The sequence below is a fragment of the Austrofundulus limnaeus genome, unplaced genomic scaffold, assembly GCF_001266775.1.
Source record: "Austrofundulus limnaeus strain Quisiro unplaced genomic scaffold, Austrofundulus_limnaeus-1.0 Scaffold156, whole genome shotgun sequence".
NCBI classification, from domain to species: domain Eukaryota; kingdom Metazoa; phylum Chordata; class Actinopteri; order Cyprinodontiformes; family Rivulidae; genus Austrofundulus; species Austrofundulus limnaeus.
In genome coordinates this window covers 622,592-635,706 of record NW_013952558.1, presented here as the reverse complement: position 1 = coordinate 635,706, position 13,115 = coordinate 622,592, and the positions used below count along the sequence as shown (strand labels likewise).

General features: G+C 40.1%; 1 protein-coding gene across 1 annotated transcript in view; it reads left to right on the top strand.

The window, feature by feature from the left end:
* The window catches only part of aff4 (AF4/FMR2 family, member 4), a 20,190-nt gene that overhangs the window by 4,801 nt on the left and 2,274 nt on the right, over nucleotides 1-13,115 (top strand). Inside the window, exons 3-20 of the mRNA XM_014016837.1 lie at nucleotides 1,181-1,975; nucleotides 3,044-3,082; nucleotides 3,222-3,308; nucleotides 3,607-3,634; nucleotides 3,756-3,819; nucleotides 5,126-5,209; nucleotides 5,392-5,536; nucleotides 5,689-6,424; nucleotides 6,574-6,707; nucleotides 6,895-6,980; nucleotides 7,491-7,731; nucleotides 8,133-8,221; nucleotides 8,663-8,726; nucleotides 11,159-11,295; nucleotides 11,634-11,705; nucleotides 11,884-11,977; nucleotides 12,112-12,155; nucleotides 12,365-12,582. Of these exons, the coding sequence (XP_013872291.1) occupies nucleotides 1,181-1,975; nucleotides 3,044-3,082; nucleotides 3,222-3,308; nucleotides 3,607-3,634; nucleotides 3,756-3,819; nucleotides 5,126-5,209; nucleotides 5,392-5,536; nucleotides 5,689-6,424; nucleotides 6,574-6,707; nucleotides 6,895-6,980; nucleotides 7,491-7,731; nucleotides 8,133-8,221; nucleotides 8,663-8,726; nucleotides 11,159-11,295; nucleotides 11,634-11,705; nucleotides 11,884-11,977; nucleotides 12,112-12,155; nucleotides 12,365-12,582 (3,157 nt within the window). The remainder of the gene's footprint in view (nucleotides 1-1,180; nucleotides 1,976-3,043; nucleotides 3,083-3,221; nucleotides 3,309-3,606; nucleotides 3,635-3,755; nucleotides 3,820-5,125; nucleotides 5,210-5,391; nucleotides 5,537-5,688; nucleotides 6,425-6,573; nucleotides 6,708-6,894; nucleotides 6,981-7,490; nucleotides 7,732-8,132; nucleotides 8,222-8,662; nucleotides 8,727-11,158; nucleotides 11,296-11,633; nucleotides 11,706-11,883; nucleotides 11,978-12,111; nucleotides 12,156-12,364; nucleotides 12,583-13,115) is intronic.

Here is a 13,115-nt window from a genome sequence, read left to right as displayed (position 1 = left end):
GTGTGTGTGTGTGTGTGTGTGTGTGTGTGTGTGTGTGTGTTTGGACAACAAGAAAGCAAAAGATCAAAGCTGACATTAAAGACAGAAAAGTCCTTAACTTTTTACAACGAAGGACACATTTGCTGCATACAATTTTACGCTGCGTTTTGTTGATTTTTTTTTTTTAAATCACATATTTCCATTGTGCATATTGAAGCTGGGAAAAACAAACCGTAAAGTCACACGCTTTCTGTACTTTTGATTTCTTCTCTACGGCTCGTGTGAGTTTTATGTAAGCTTTAGTTTGACTTTCTGTCATGCTCCACTAAGTGGAAGTTTACAGTGTTCTGCATTGAAGACCATGTGTGCACACAGCTGCAGCTGTGGCCTCTCGAATGTAGACCAGCACCGCAGTAACGTTTTTATGGTGCAAAGTTCACGTGCTTATTCATCTACTCAGAATGAACAGTGTTCAATTAAGTCAAATGTACTTCTCTGTGTTTGTGTTTGTGTCTCTGCAAACAAATGCTTTGCTAAACAAACAGTTTTTTTTTACAGTGTTTCTAATCTAAACATTTTCATCATCATTTTGCTTGGAATTACTAATTGTATCCCTTTTAGTGATTATTTCTGTGCCATTTGGAATTAGAGACACTCAAAGCATGTTCGCACRACAAACGGAAAACCTCAAGCTAGAAGAAAAATGAGTAATAGTACTCTCCACTATCTACACAAATGAGAGCCAGGCTTTGCTAGTACGAGGTGCTGGAGTGCATGTTGTGACCGAGTCAGTTACATTTCCTGCTGCAGATAACAGCCTGTATTTCCACACTCTCAGTGTGAATCTGTCAAACAAAACCGAAGTGTCAGACTGCGTCTGAAACTGGAGCCGGTGCGCAGGCTGCAAACAGGTCGACTGGAACCTCAAAGTGATTGATTAACCTCTGTTAAAACCATGTGTTGACCCTTATCCCAGTTCAGATGAATTTAAACTGTTCTCAGCTCAGTTTACACAAAATAACTTTGAGAGTGGCTGGTGGGGCCTCTCCTTTTTTTTACTTGTTTCAGTGAATTATTCTAACTCTATAATTAGGGATAAAATATATAATAAATTTAAAGCTGTTTTCTTTTCTTCTTTTTCTCTGCTTTTGCAGTTTGAGTAATTTTTTTCAGTTTTTTCTTCTTTTGGTTCTGCCTTCAGGTTAGCAAAGAAGATAAACTGTCCAACCGTATCCAGAGCATGCTGGGCAATTACGACGAAATGAAAGAACCAATTGGTGACACGCTTCCAAAGCTCGGAGGTAAACCTTCTAACAGCTCGTCTTCCTCTGAAGAGAAATCCGGCCCACCTTTATTTGTCGGGGACCAGCGCAGCGTTGGTAGCGGCGGCGGGAGCCAGAGCAGTAAGTGGACTCCTGTTGGCCCAGCARCCGGCGGGTCTTCATCCCAATCCCAGAAACGCTCTGGACTCCCCGGCGGACACAGCGGCCAGAGGAGCGGCGGCGGCAGTAGCGGCAGCAGCAACAGTAGCCAAAGAGGTGAAGTGCGAGAAAAGAAGTCGAGTAAACACAGCGGAGGTTCGGATCACTCCAAGTCACACACATCAAGTCCGGCCAAGGGGTCTCTGAGTTCCTCCAGCAGCCACTCGCGGAGCTCCTTGTCTGCTGAGCAGCATCACAGCAAGGAGCGCTACCGGTCCAGATCTCCACGAGACAGAGAGGCGAACTGGGACTCCCCCTCACGGGTTCACACCTCTTTCCCCAGCGGACAGCACTCGAGTCAGACCTTTCCTCCCGCTCTCATGTCCAARCCCATCTCCATGCTGCAGAAGCCCACAGCTTATGTGCGGCCAATGGACGGCCAAGAAACTACAGAAGCAAAGAGTTCTCAAGCAGACAGCTACAGCGGACAGTCCCACAGCAGCACCATAGGAGATGTGAAGCCCAACGGCAAGGCRTCACTAACCAAACTCAAGATCCCCTCACAGCCTGTAGAGGTAAGCTTCAGTGTTCGTGTGTCCTAAATTTCATCACCATTCAGKGACTTTGTGAGTTTAGTTGGCACTTAGTTTGTCAGCTGTTAAAAATATRTTTCTGAGTAGAATCTCTTTTAAGTCCATTAAATGGAGCCGYAATTACGATTACACAAGTATCAAAGTTCACAGGCACACCTGACTGCTACAGACGAGCAGGTTCCAGAACTACATATAAACTATGTCTATAAATTGCATCTAAAATGATCAGTAGTTTAGGTTTAAACCAGAGGAGCCCAAAGTGGGGCCCACCCAAGCCATTTGATTTGGCCCACCTGTCATACTATGTAGAAACACAGTATTTCCACTGAAAGTCATTTTATTCATTGGTCAAATGAATAAAGATGCAGATACTTTAAGACTTTTTTTCCTTCTTTCTGCCACCTTTCATTTTATTTGTGATTTGTATTTTTATTGTACATAAAATTTGTTAATATATAAGGGACTGTAGTGCAGATAGTTTTCACTTATGGTGCTGACTTTATCTTTGATATATTAATATTAAACATGAAACATGAAATACAAGCAACAACAAGAGATATTTAGATTAGATTTAACCACACATGTAGATTTGCCCACGTTATAAGGCCACAAAACTCATATTTTATCAATTTATGAAATGTCCCATGAGCCTTTGCTGGTTGAACGTATGGCAGACTTCGCTAAAAACCAAAGTGGGCCATTGCACTGGCTAAAAGATTAATCATTAAAAATAAAGTACTTTATTTAAAAAGTATTTGTATTTCATGTATTCTGTTACCACATTTGGCCCGCAGCCCCTAGATGATCATTTTGGCCCACTTGGGGAAAAAGTTTGGGCACCCCTGGTTTAAACACACGTTGTGTTCAAAGAGTTGACTTATTTTTAATGAAAAACTGAACAGCTTRTTGCAGATGATCTGAGTAAACCCATAGGTGTCATAAAAAGCCTTTTAGTGTGACTCATTGTACTCAGAATGGAAGCAACCTCTCACCTGTTGTACTGAGATTATTTTCATGAACATGTTTGAAGTATGGTGTTTCTTTCTGCAGGGCTCCGGTGATCCAAACTGTGTGGATGAAATTCTGAAGGTACGTACTACTTCCASTATCAGACCTGTTCATTTGGAGTGAAAAGAAAGAATTGAAGGAGGAATATTTCTTGCTTACTCAACATCATGAAGCTAATCTCTRCATTTTTTCCCTTTTTGTCATCTTTTTTTTTAAACAGGAAATGACTCAGTCGTGGCCCCCTCCACTCACAGCCATCCACACTCCCTGCAAAACAGAGCCCTCCAAGTTTCCATTCCCCACCAAGGTCAGCATTAAGCCAACAGTTTTTAACTGGTTCAGTGGATTTTGTTATTATGAATTTTAAAAATTAAGATTTCTTTCTTTTTATGTAGAGCAAACCAGCTACCAAACTTTCTTTTTCTTTTTCAATAAAGAAATAGTCGTACAACTTATTTGAGCTTTTTGGTGAATTAGCTTCTGTTACGGACATAAATCCCTATTTATCTGTTAACATGCTTGACAGATATTATAGTCGAGGAAGAACATAAACACTACTTCGTAAAAAAACAATGTTTTTTTGTTTTTGTTTTTTTAAACTTCAGGATACACATGCTTTTCCAAGTGGAAACAGTGAGTTTCATAATTCCTATTCCATTCTGCACATTCAAGATGAAATTGTTTGCTAATCTCTTATGTGTTTGTCTGGTCTGTGTATTTATATATATCTATATGCACCTTCTTTGTGTTTCAGAGAGAGGCAGCTCATCTAAGAGCTCCAGCAGCCACCAGCCTAAAGACTGCAATGACCCTCCCACGTAAGTGATTCATCTTCTCCTCTTTGCTTGTAACATGCATGGTTGATGTTTTCCTTACATTACTTTATGATAAAGTTTAGAAAGCAAACACACATATAAAACAATAAATAAACATCTTCAGAAGACTAAAATAAAATAATAAATCAAGCAACATAAAATGGGAATGTAATTGTAAATCAAATAGAAAGATACAGAAATTTCTGGTAGGATATTAGGTTATGTCATCCCTTAAAGGGATCCCCGATTAGTTGTAACATTAGACTAAAGACTGTAAAAATACTRTAGGCTGTTTTGTTTTGTACATTTTTAAAAATATATTTTAACACGGACGGAGCCATTTTATTTACACGCAAAGCATTCTGGGTAAATGATGACGTGGGTAGGTCATCAGTGCGAGGCTGCTAGCAAGCTATATCCACCCTGAAGGTTAATCTTGGACAATATCTGATGATCGACTCTTTTAAATGAAACCAGAGAGCGTTGACAGAGAGGAGAAGGTAGAAATGACTCAACCTGGAACTGAAAATATGGATGGAGGACAACAGAGCTGCTTCATGGAAGAAGAACCTCAGCTTAGCCTGTTAGCCTTTGCGCTAGCACTGACGCTATATTGCCTTATATGTATTAGCTCGGTGCTAGCGTGACAAACAAACAAGCTAAACTGTTGTCCTCCATCCATATTTTCAGTTCCAGGCTGAGTCATTTCTACCTTCTCCTCTCTGTCAACGCTCTCTGGTTTCATTTAAAAGAGTCGATCATCAGATATTGTCCAAGATTAACCTTCAGTGTGGATATAGCTCACTAGCAGCCTCGCACCGAKGACCTAGTTGATGTCATCATTTACCCAGAATGCTTTGTGTGTAAATAAAATGGCCCCGTCCGTGTAATATATTTTGAAACTTTTAGTTAAAAAATTATAAAAACTGAGCATCCTACAGTATTTTTACAATCTTTATTTTACAGTTAAATATACGTTTATTAAATAAAGTCTAATGTTACAACTAATCGGGGATCCCTTTAACATCCCAACGTTTTGTTGTTGGGTCTGCTACCTGGCGAGGTGATCCAAAAGGAAGACTATTATCTTTTTAAAGTTCTAATGATTGCATGTAAAAAGGCTTGGCCCACCTCAGACTGATCAATGGCAAGAAATAGGGGAGGAGATACACTCCATGGAACAGCTGACAACTTTGTCATTTTGTTATTGGATGAATTATATTGTACCTCTTCTTTATTTTTGTTCTRTGTTGCAATAAGAAAAGGGTTACAGCTACAAAAAAAGTGTATTTAAATTTTGTATTTTCAGAATGCTGAAAGAAGATTTGATTGTAAGCAGCAGTGACGACAGTGATGGAGAACAAGACGCCAAGAATGCCTCAAGGAACACAAGGTGAAGTGCAAATGTTTTTTGGTAAAATGTAATTAATAAAGTATATTTTCACTTAATATCAGTGGATTTTCACAAAGCATTGTTTCGAAATCTCCATAGCCCTCGTCGTTTTGTATCTGTAGTAATTGCCAGCAGTGTTTGTTTGACTCTAGCACCGTTTGTCTGCGTTTGTCCAACAACAGCAATAACAGTGAAGCAGCTGAACCATCCAGGGACGACTCCAGCAGCCACAGCGGCTCAGAGAGCAGCTCAGGCTCTGACAGCGAGAGTGAAAGCAGCACGACTGACAGTGAAGCCAACGAGCACCCACGACCTGCTTCTCCTGAAGTAATTACATATTAATCATTTTCTGCACTGCTAGAACTACGTTAAGTCCTTTTTGTTACAGTGAGAATTGTTTTAAATGATGATTATTCTTATCTGTAAATGTTTGCTCATGAAGACCGTTTCTAAGTTTTGTTTTATTCTCTCCCCTTCAGCCTGAGCAGCTCAACAAGTGGCAGCTGGACAACTGGTTCAAGAAGGCCAAACAGTGTCCCGCTTCCCCCATAGACAACAGCGTCCCGTCGAAGTGTAAAAAAGAGAGCCGAGATTTCGGCCGTGGTTCTGGAAGCCAAGGCGGGGGGTCGAAAGACTCCACAGCACCAGCCCCGAGCAGAGACTTGCGAGCGCCGCAAAAAGGTGCGGAGGGTGGCCGCAGCCGTCAGAAGTCCCCCGCCCAGAGTAACGGCAGCACAAATCCTCGCATCCGAGTGGGCAAAAAGCAGCCGAAAAAATCTGAGAAGCCTCCTGTGGTGGAGGAACCAAAGGGGGGTCTGAAAGTGGAGAGCGAGCCGGCTCCAGAGATCCCCCCMCACCAACCCAAAGCTGCCACTAAGGGTTCCCGCAAGCCAAGCATCAAAAAAGAACCCAAATCCTCCCCCAGGCCCTCTGCGGCCTCCGTTACCACCACTACAGACAAACGCAAGACCAAGGCGCCCACCAAGACTCCCCAGTCTCGTGAAATTATCAGCACAGACTCGTCATCGTCAGACTCTGARGGGAACGACAGCATCCCCTCATCCTCACAGACGCCCAAGTACACAGAGAGCATCAGGACCCCCGTTTGTGTGTTTTCTCCTGTGGAAGAGAAAGAGCTGCTGTCCCCTCTCAGCGATCCAGAGGAGCACTACCCCACAAGGCAGCCTCATCAGCAGGCTTTACTCGTTAAGATAGGTAAGTCAAACCCTCTCATAAGTCCTAAAATAACAACATAAAAGTCTCATTTTATTGTGCGTTCTTGTGTTGTGTTTATGCTGCAGAAGCTTTTCTTTATTTTGGCCCAAATTAAACCCTTCCCTTCCTTTTCCTTCCCTTTCCCATAGATCTCAGCTTGCTGTCGAGGATCCCAGGACGGCCTTACAAGGAGCCTGTAGAGATAAAAGTGGAGAGGGAAGACTCTCAAGACCGAGACAGCAAGGACTTCAGTAAGCAGAGCAAGTCCAAGAGGAAACACAAGGTAGAGCCAGTCTCAGATGTTTTCTTCTTCTGTCCTTTTGATTCTATTTTTACTTTTAACCATTAAAACACTTTAACTGTTACAGCACATATTTACGGGTTTGTCATAAAAAATTAAGGTCCCATAACCAACCAATAAACCAAAGTTTTTTTTAAATGTGCATTTTCCCCCCTTCTTTAATCCTTAGAACGAGGAGGAAGCTACGAAGCCRGAGAGTAAGCGATTCAAGACAGAAGACAAGTCGTTATCTCATCATAAAAACAGCAGTAAAGAGTGAGTATTTTATTTTATTTTTCTAATAAGGTTTTGCCCAAATTGGCACTCCTGATGCKTTTAATAGCATTTTGTTTTGTAATGGAAACGCACAAGTTTTTATGTMATTTTTTTTACAGTTTGAAAAATAAACACATTAACCTTCAGTGTGCTTGGTCAAATCTCAGCCTAGGAGCTTATTGATGTGGCCTTAAGTCGGCCTTTAAAAGCCACACCTGTTACCCTTCATTCTTTACTCTCTGGTTTTGTCTTTGTTATGAATTTCCGTAATGTTAATATTTAATCTTATGTCAATGTCTGCTTCAGGTCAGTTCATAACACTTTTTTTTTTCACGTACTTAAATTTTGTAAACTTTGTAAGTGGGTGGTATCACATTAGTTTAAAGTGGTCTCAAAACATTTACTGTATCATAATAATTTCTGAGAAAAATTATCTTCTAGCAAAGTTTGTTATTGTGACAGGCCTATTAAAGAGCGCATGTAACACAGGACTGCTTCACATTTAACCAGGTCAAAGCGGCCTTTGGAAAAGAAAGAGGAGCCAGCCCCCTCCCCTTCTATGTCAGGTCCWCAGAGGACACCTAAGGGAGACCATTCAAGTCGAAAGGGGACAGTCAGCCAGTCCTCCAGCTTGCTGTCGAGTGCGAACGGGAGCAGAAAAGAGGGGAGTCACAGCACAAAGAGCAGCTCCACCTCCAAACACAGAAAAGGAGACGACAAGGGACGCAGCACACGTGATGGGAAGGTTGACGTGAGTACTGTGAAATGTTTGTAATCATCTTTCAAACACAACACTACATTTGTGAGCTGAGTCGTTCACCTCGCCATCTGTGCAATATGTTATACAAAGTACCTGAAGTGATAATACAAGCATAAAGAAACATCAGTTACTGCTTTTCAAYGAGGACAATGATCAGGTCAATAGCTGCTGTATGTTTGTGCTGCATTTCAGCTTCCTCCTAGCATTATTATAGTCACAAATCAAATATTTATACTCTTATAACAAGCAGCTGAATATCTAGCTCTTCTATGTATAAGCCCAATACTTAAAGAATGCAGTATATTTTCACCTTTCCTCCATGTTATTATTCACATCATAAATGGAGTACATTCCCCCATTAAATTTAACTGTCTCCCTTTCTGTGTCTGCAGGAGAAATTACCAATTAACCAGTTGGCAGTGCCTCCTCTCTCCACAGACGACTCCAAGTCTCAGAGATCTAAGCTGGTTTTTGAGGACAGGTAAGAGGAGCTCTTTCCCCTGTGGATAACCCCCTCAGCGGGGCTCAGAAAGAGCTGCTGTGGGGCTCTAGAGTTGCCTTTGATGCATGAAGCTATGGGAGGTTGGGGAGGTCGTGAATAGAAGTGGCCGCCTGCCAGAAAGATTATGTAAATTTCCATTTTAAAAGACTCTCTGCCAGGACTCTGTGTCCTTTTTCATGCTGTTATAAAGAAACGACACAGAGCTGCTTAAGATTCTTGTGCCTTTTGTTTCAGAATTTGATTTAACGCTTGAAAAGATCTTTAACGATTTTAGAAAAGTGACAAATAATTGTACATTTCCACGTGCAAACCGAGACGTTAAAGAGTGTTGGAATGTGTGACGCTTTCTGTAAATAGTTGTGCTTTTTTACTTTGATTTAGTCTGTAAATTGATTTGACCTGCCAATATTTTGGTTTCAGGGCTTACTCAGCTGATCACTACTTACAAGAAGCCAAAAAGCTCAAGCACAATGCAGATGCACTGGTAAGTGAAGCTATGCACGGGTGGAGTTGAGATGTTTGGATGTACGGTCAATTATTACACGCAAGGTAAAACACTACTAAAGTTTGACACGTAAGAAATGCTTTTTAATTAGGATTTAAAGTCAACATTTCTGGCATTTTAACCAAACATCTGCTAATTAAGTTTCAGATTATTTTAATGATTTTGTGAAGGGAACTGGGCTAATAATCAGATTTCTCATTCTGAGYTTTTGCAGTTTTTGAGCATGACAAAAAAAAGTAGATATTTTGTTACCTGGGCATTTGTTAGATGTCAATCTACAATCCTGATTAAAATTTTAAGACCAGTCGAAAAATGGCAAGAATTCACATTTTACATTGTTTGATCTCAAGACGGTTCTAAGTAGAGCTTTGAAATGCAAAGTGAGTGAGACTGAAAAAAACTGAGTAAGCATTTATTTGCAAACATTAATCTGAAATAGGCTGTTCATCAGTTGATCTAAGTTTAAGACCACAGCATTTAAAAGCACAAATCTTTGCAAAAATGGGGATTCAGTGTAATTCTTTGTCAGGTATCCACAGTGTCATGACCTCCTGATGGCAAAGGCAAAAAAAGTTTCTGTCTTTGCTGAGTTGCATAATCAAAGCCATTGCTGCTGAGGTTGGACGAAGTAAGACAGTCATTTTAAACTTCTTAAAAGAGCTCGATGGTTATGGAACAAAAAAAAGTCAAGTGATGGACCCACATTTCACCGGTCCTGTGCCRGAGRATCCAATTGACTGTCCGTTAAGACGCAGGACAATCCTCGGCCCAAATTAAGCTCGTCACTCTTTTGGACCATCCTGTGTTCCCTGATCTAAATCCAGTTGGGAACATTTAGGTTTGGATGGCAAGGGAGGTTTACAAAAATGGACACCCGTTCCAGACAGAGGATCCCCTCTGTGACGCTATCATCACCACTTGGAGCAACGTTCTCTCTGTCCTCCTGGAAACGCTAGCATCAAGCATGCCAAAACGACATTTTTGAGTTGATTAACAAGAGTGGTGCAGCTATTCATTACTGTCTTTTTTTTTCTTCAGATTTTATTTCAATTTTAGAGGGGTTTGGGGTCTTTCTTTTTTTAGATATGGTCTTAAACTTTTGATCAGCTGAAGAACAACCTATTTCACTTTCAATTATTATTTGTTTAGATGATTACTCAAATGTTTTTGTCTCACTCCCTTTTCTTCAGTGCWAAATAAAAATTCTTGTCATTTTCCAACTGGTCTTAAATTTTTGATCAGGATTGCAGCATATTGTTCTTTTTCAGACCTAAATTGTTGCTGCAGTTGTTACTTTTGAACTATGTTTAAAACATCACAGTTGATGCGTAAAGTTACTTTTACCTGAGGTCTTATCAATTAGATCTTCAGTTAATATTGTCTTGATGCTGATAAAGAATTCAAGCAACTCTGTAGCCAAGGATCCTTAAAGGGATCGCTGATTAGTTGTAACATTAGATTTTATTTGATAAACATATATTTTAACTGTAAAATAAAGACTGTAAAGATACTGTAGGATGTTTTGTTTTGTACATTTTTAAAAATATATTTAACATAGACRAAKCCATTTTATTTGCATGCAAAGCATTCTGGGTAAATGATGACGTGGRTAGGTCCTCGGTGCGAGGCTGCTAGCGAGCTATATCCACCCTGAAGGTTAATCTTGGACAATATCTGATGATCGACTCTTTTAAATGAAACCAGAGAGCGTTGACAGAGAGGAGAAGGTAGAAATGACTCAGCCTGGAACTGAAAATATGGATGGAGGACAACAGAGCTGCTTCATGGAAGAACAACCTCAGCTTAGCCTGTTAGCCTTTGTGCTAGCACTGATGCTATATTGCCTTATATGTATTAGCTCAGTGCTAGTGTGACAAACAAGCTAAACTGTTGTCCTCCATCTATATTTTCAGTTCCAGGCTGCTCTGTCAACGCTCTCTGGTTTCATTTAAAAGAGTCGATCATCAGATATTGTCCAAGATTAACCTTCAGGGTGGATATAGCTCGCTAGCAGCCTCGCACCAAGGACCTATCCATGTCATCATTTACCCAGAATGCTTTGCATGTAAATAAAATGGCTTCGACTATGTTAAATATATTTTTAAAAATGTACAAAACTAAACATCCTACAATATTTTTACAGTCTTTATTTTACAGTTAAAATATGTGTTCATTAAAAAAAGTCTAATGTTGCAACTAATCATGGATCCCTTTTAAGTCTTAAAAGGTATTGAAATCATCAATCCAAAAATAAGGCCTTGAAGTTCAAATGTCTTAAATCAACCTTTCAGAAGTCTTAAATGTTAAGGGTCAAACAAGTGCTTTATATGAAATCACAAGTTTATGTAATTTACAGTAAGTTGAGAACAATCTAAGTTTTGTGTCACTTGAACTTACTCTTTGTTTTGCAGGTAAACCGTTTTGTGAAGGCTGTCTTCTACCTTGACGCCGTGGTTTCCTTCATCGAGTGTGGCAATGCTCTGGAGAAGAGTGCCCAGGAAGCCAAGTCACCCTTCCCAATGTATGCTGAAACAGTGGAGCTCATCAAGTAAGGACAAATTCATACACTGTTTCTGCACATTGTTCTTCAATTTTATGTTTTGAAAACAACAAAAAAAATAAACTTCTGCAAACGTATGAGCTTACCACATCATTGCAAAACACCACCTCATCCATATGCAGAATGACGTGTCAGTTGTTGAGATGTATTCTGGGTAAAAGAACAACTTTGGACAGAGTAAAAGAAAAGTGTTCTTTTGGTTCTGCTGCACTGATGTTGAAGCAATATTAGGTTTTAATCCAAACTTCATGAGAGTTCAGACAGAAAGACAGCATATGAACTTTTATTAGGGTAAAACCTRATTAATTAAAATTTTCTTTATTTAGATACACKATGAAGTTAAAGAGCTACATGGCCCCAGATGCTACAACAGCAGACAAGAGGCTAGCTGTGCTTTGGTGAGTATAAGCCTGGCAGCATGTGGTAAAAGTGTCGTTTGTCCTTAACCCACAAATGTATTCATACATGCTTGTTGCTACTTTCAATCATTTGTTTTTAAAATGTATGCAAAGAAGTTACCTTCATACGTCTGGTGTCTGATTTCAAGCATACGTGATGGTGCTTTTCTCTGTCCAGCCTCCGATGCCAGTCTCTCCTCTACTTGCGGTTGTTCAAGCTGAGAAAAGACAGCGCTCTGAAATACTCCAAAACACTCACAGAACACTTGAAGGTACTGTTTCGTGAAATCASTTTGTTTTTCTTGGACAAATTTCCAATGCAGTCGGATTCCATGAATGCAATTTATAATCTGTAAATGTGCAACTACCTGCGAACATAATGTACTTTCTCTCATTTCATTCACAGAACTCTCTGAGTAACACCCAGGCTCCCTCTCCTGGAATGGGAAAGTAAGTTWTATGCTCATTTGATGTTTGGAGAGTCAAGTTTTAGTGTCCAGGAGGCATTTTTTTTAGGTTTTGTATTTAAAAAGTAAAATCCTAAAATTAATTTTGGCGAATTTTGATCAGTTTTAAACCCAGCTTGTATTTGTTGTTGCATATTTAATATTTTCTATCAAACTAATCTTTTTGTTGACTTGTCTCTGTTTTCCACACAGTAAGGCAGCTGGTATGCCCTCTCCAGTGTCGCCCAAACTCTCACCAGGCACAGCAGGAGGCTACTCATCCGTCAGCAGCAGCAGCAGCGCCAGCTCGTCTGTGACCATACCTCAGCGTATCCACCAGATGGCTGCCAGCTACGTTCAGGTCACCTCCAACTTCCTGTACGCCACCGAGATCTGGGACCAGGCCGAGCAACTGTCCAAGGAGCAGAAAGGTAAGTCACGTTTCCTACGGGGGTTAACTGAGGTGTAACATCGAGTTTCAAATGTTTATGACTCAACCTTTTGCTTGCTTTAAAAAAGAATCCACCAATGGAAATAACTGTGTTGAAAAACAAACACAGATAGCATTCAGGATTATATTGTGTCATGATGTCCTGTCTGGAATTTCTCAAACATGCTGCTACTGCTGCAACATTTCTCTTAAAGTTAATACAACACCAGGTCCTTTCAGATCGTTGTGGGCAAATCAAAACTTACTGCCAAACTGAGAAGCAGGCATTCATCTTGTCCCAGTCTTCTCTTCTATGATAAATATTATCAAAACCTGTAATGCTCTCTTATGAAATTAAATGTTTTCACTCATGTAGAGATACGTTTTGCCTGTATTTCTGCAAAAATCAGGGTTCCCACAGGTCCTTGAAATCCTTCAAAGTTTGTGAATTTTTAAAAAATTATTTCAAGGCCCTGGAAAGTTTGTGAAAACAGCCAAAAATTACACTTGTCCTTGAAAGCCCTAATATATATA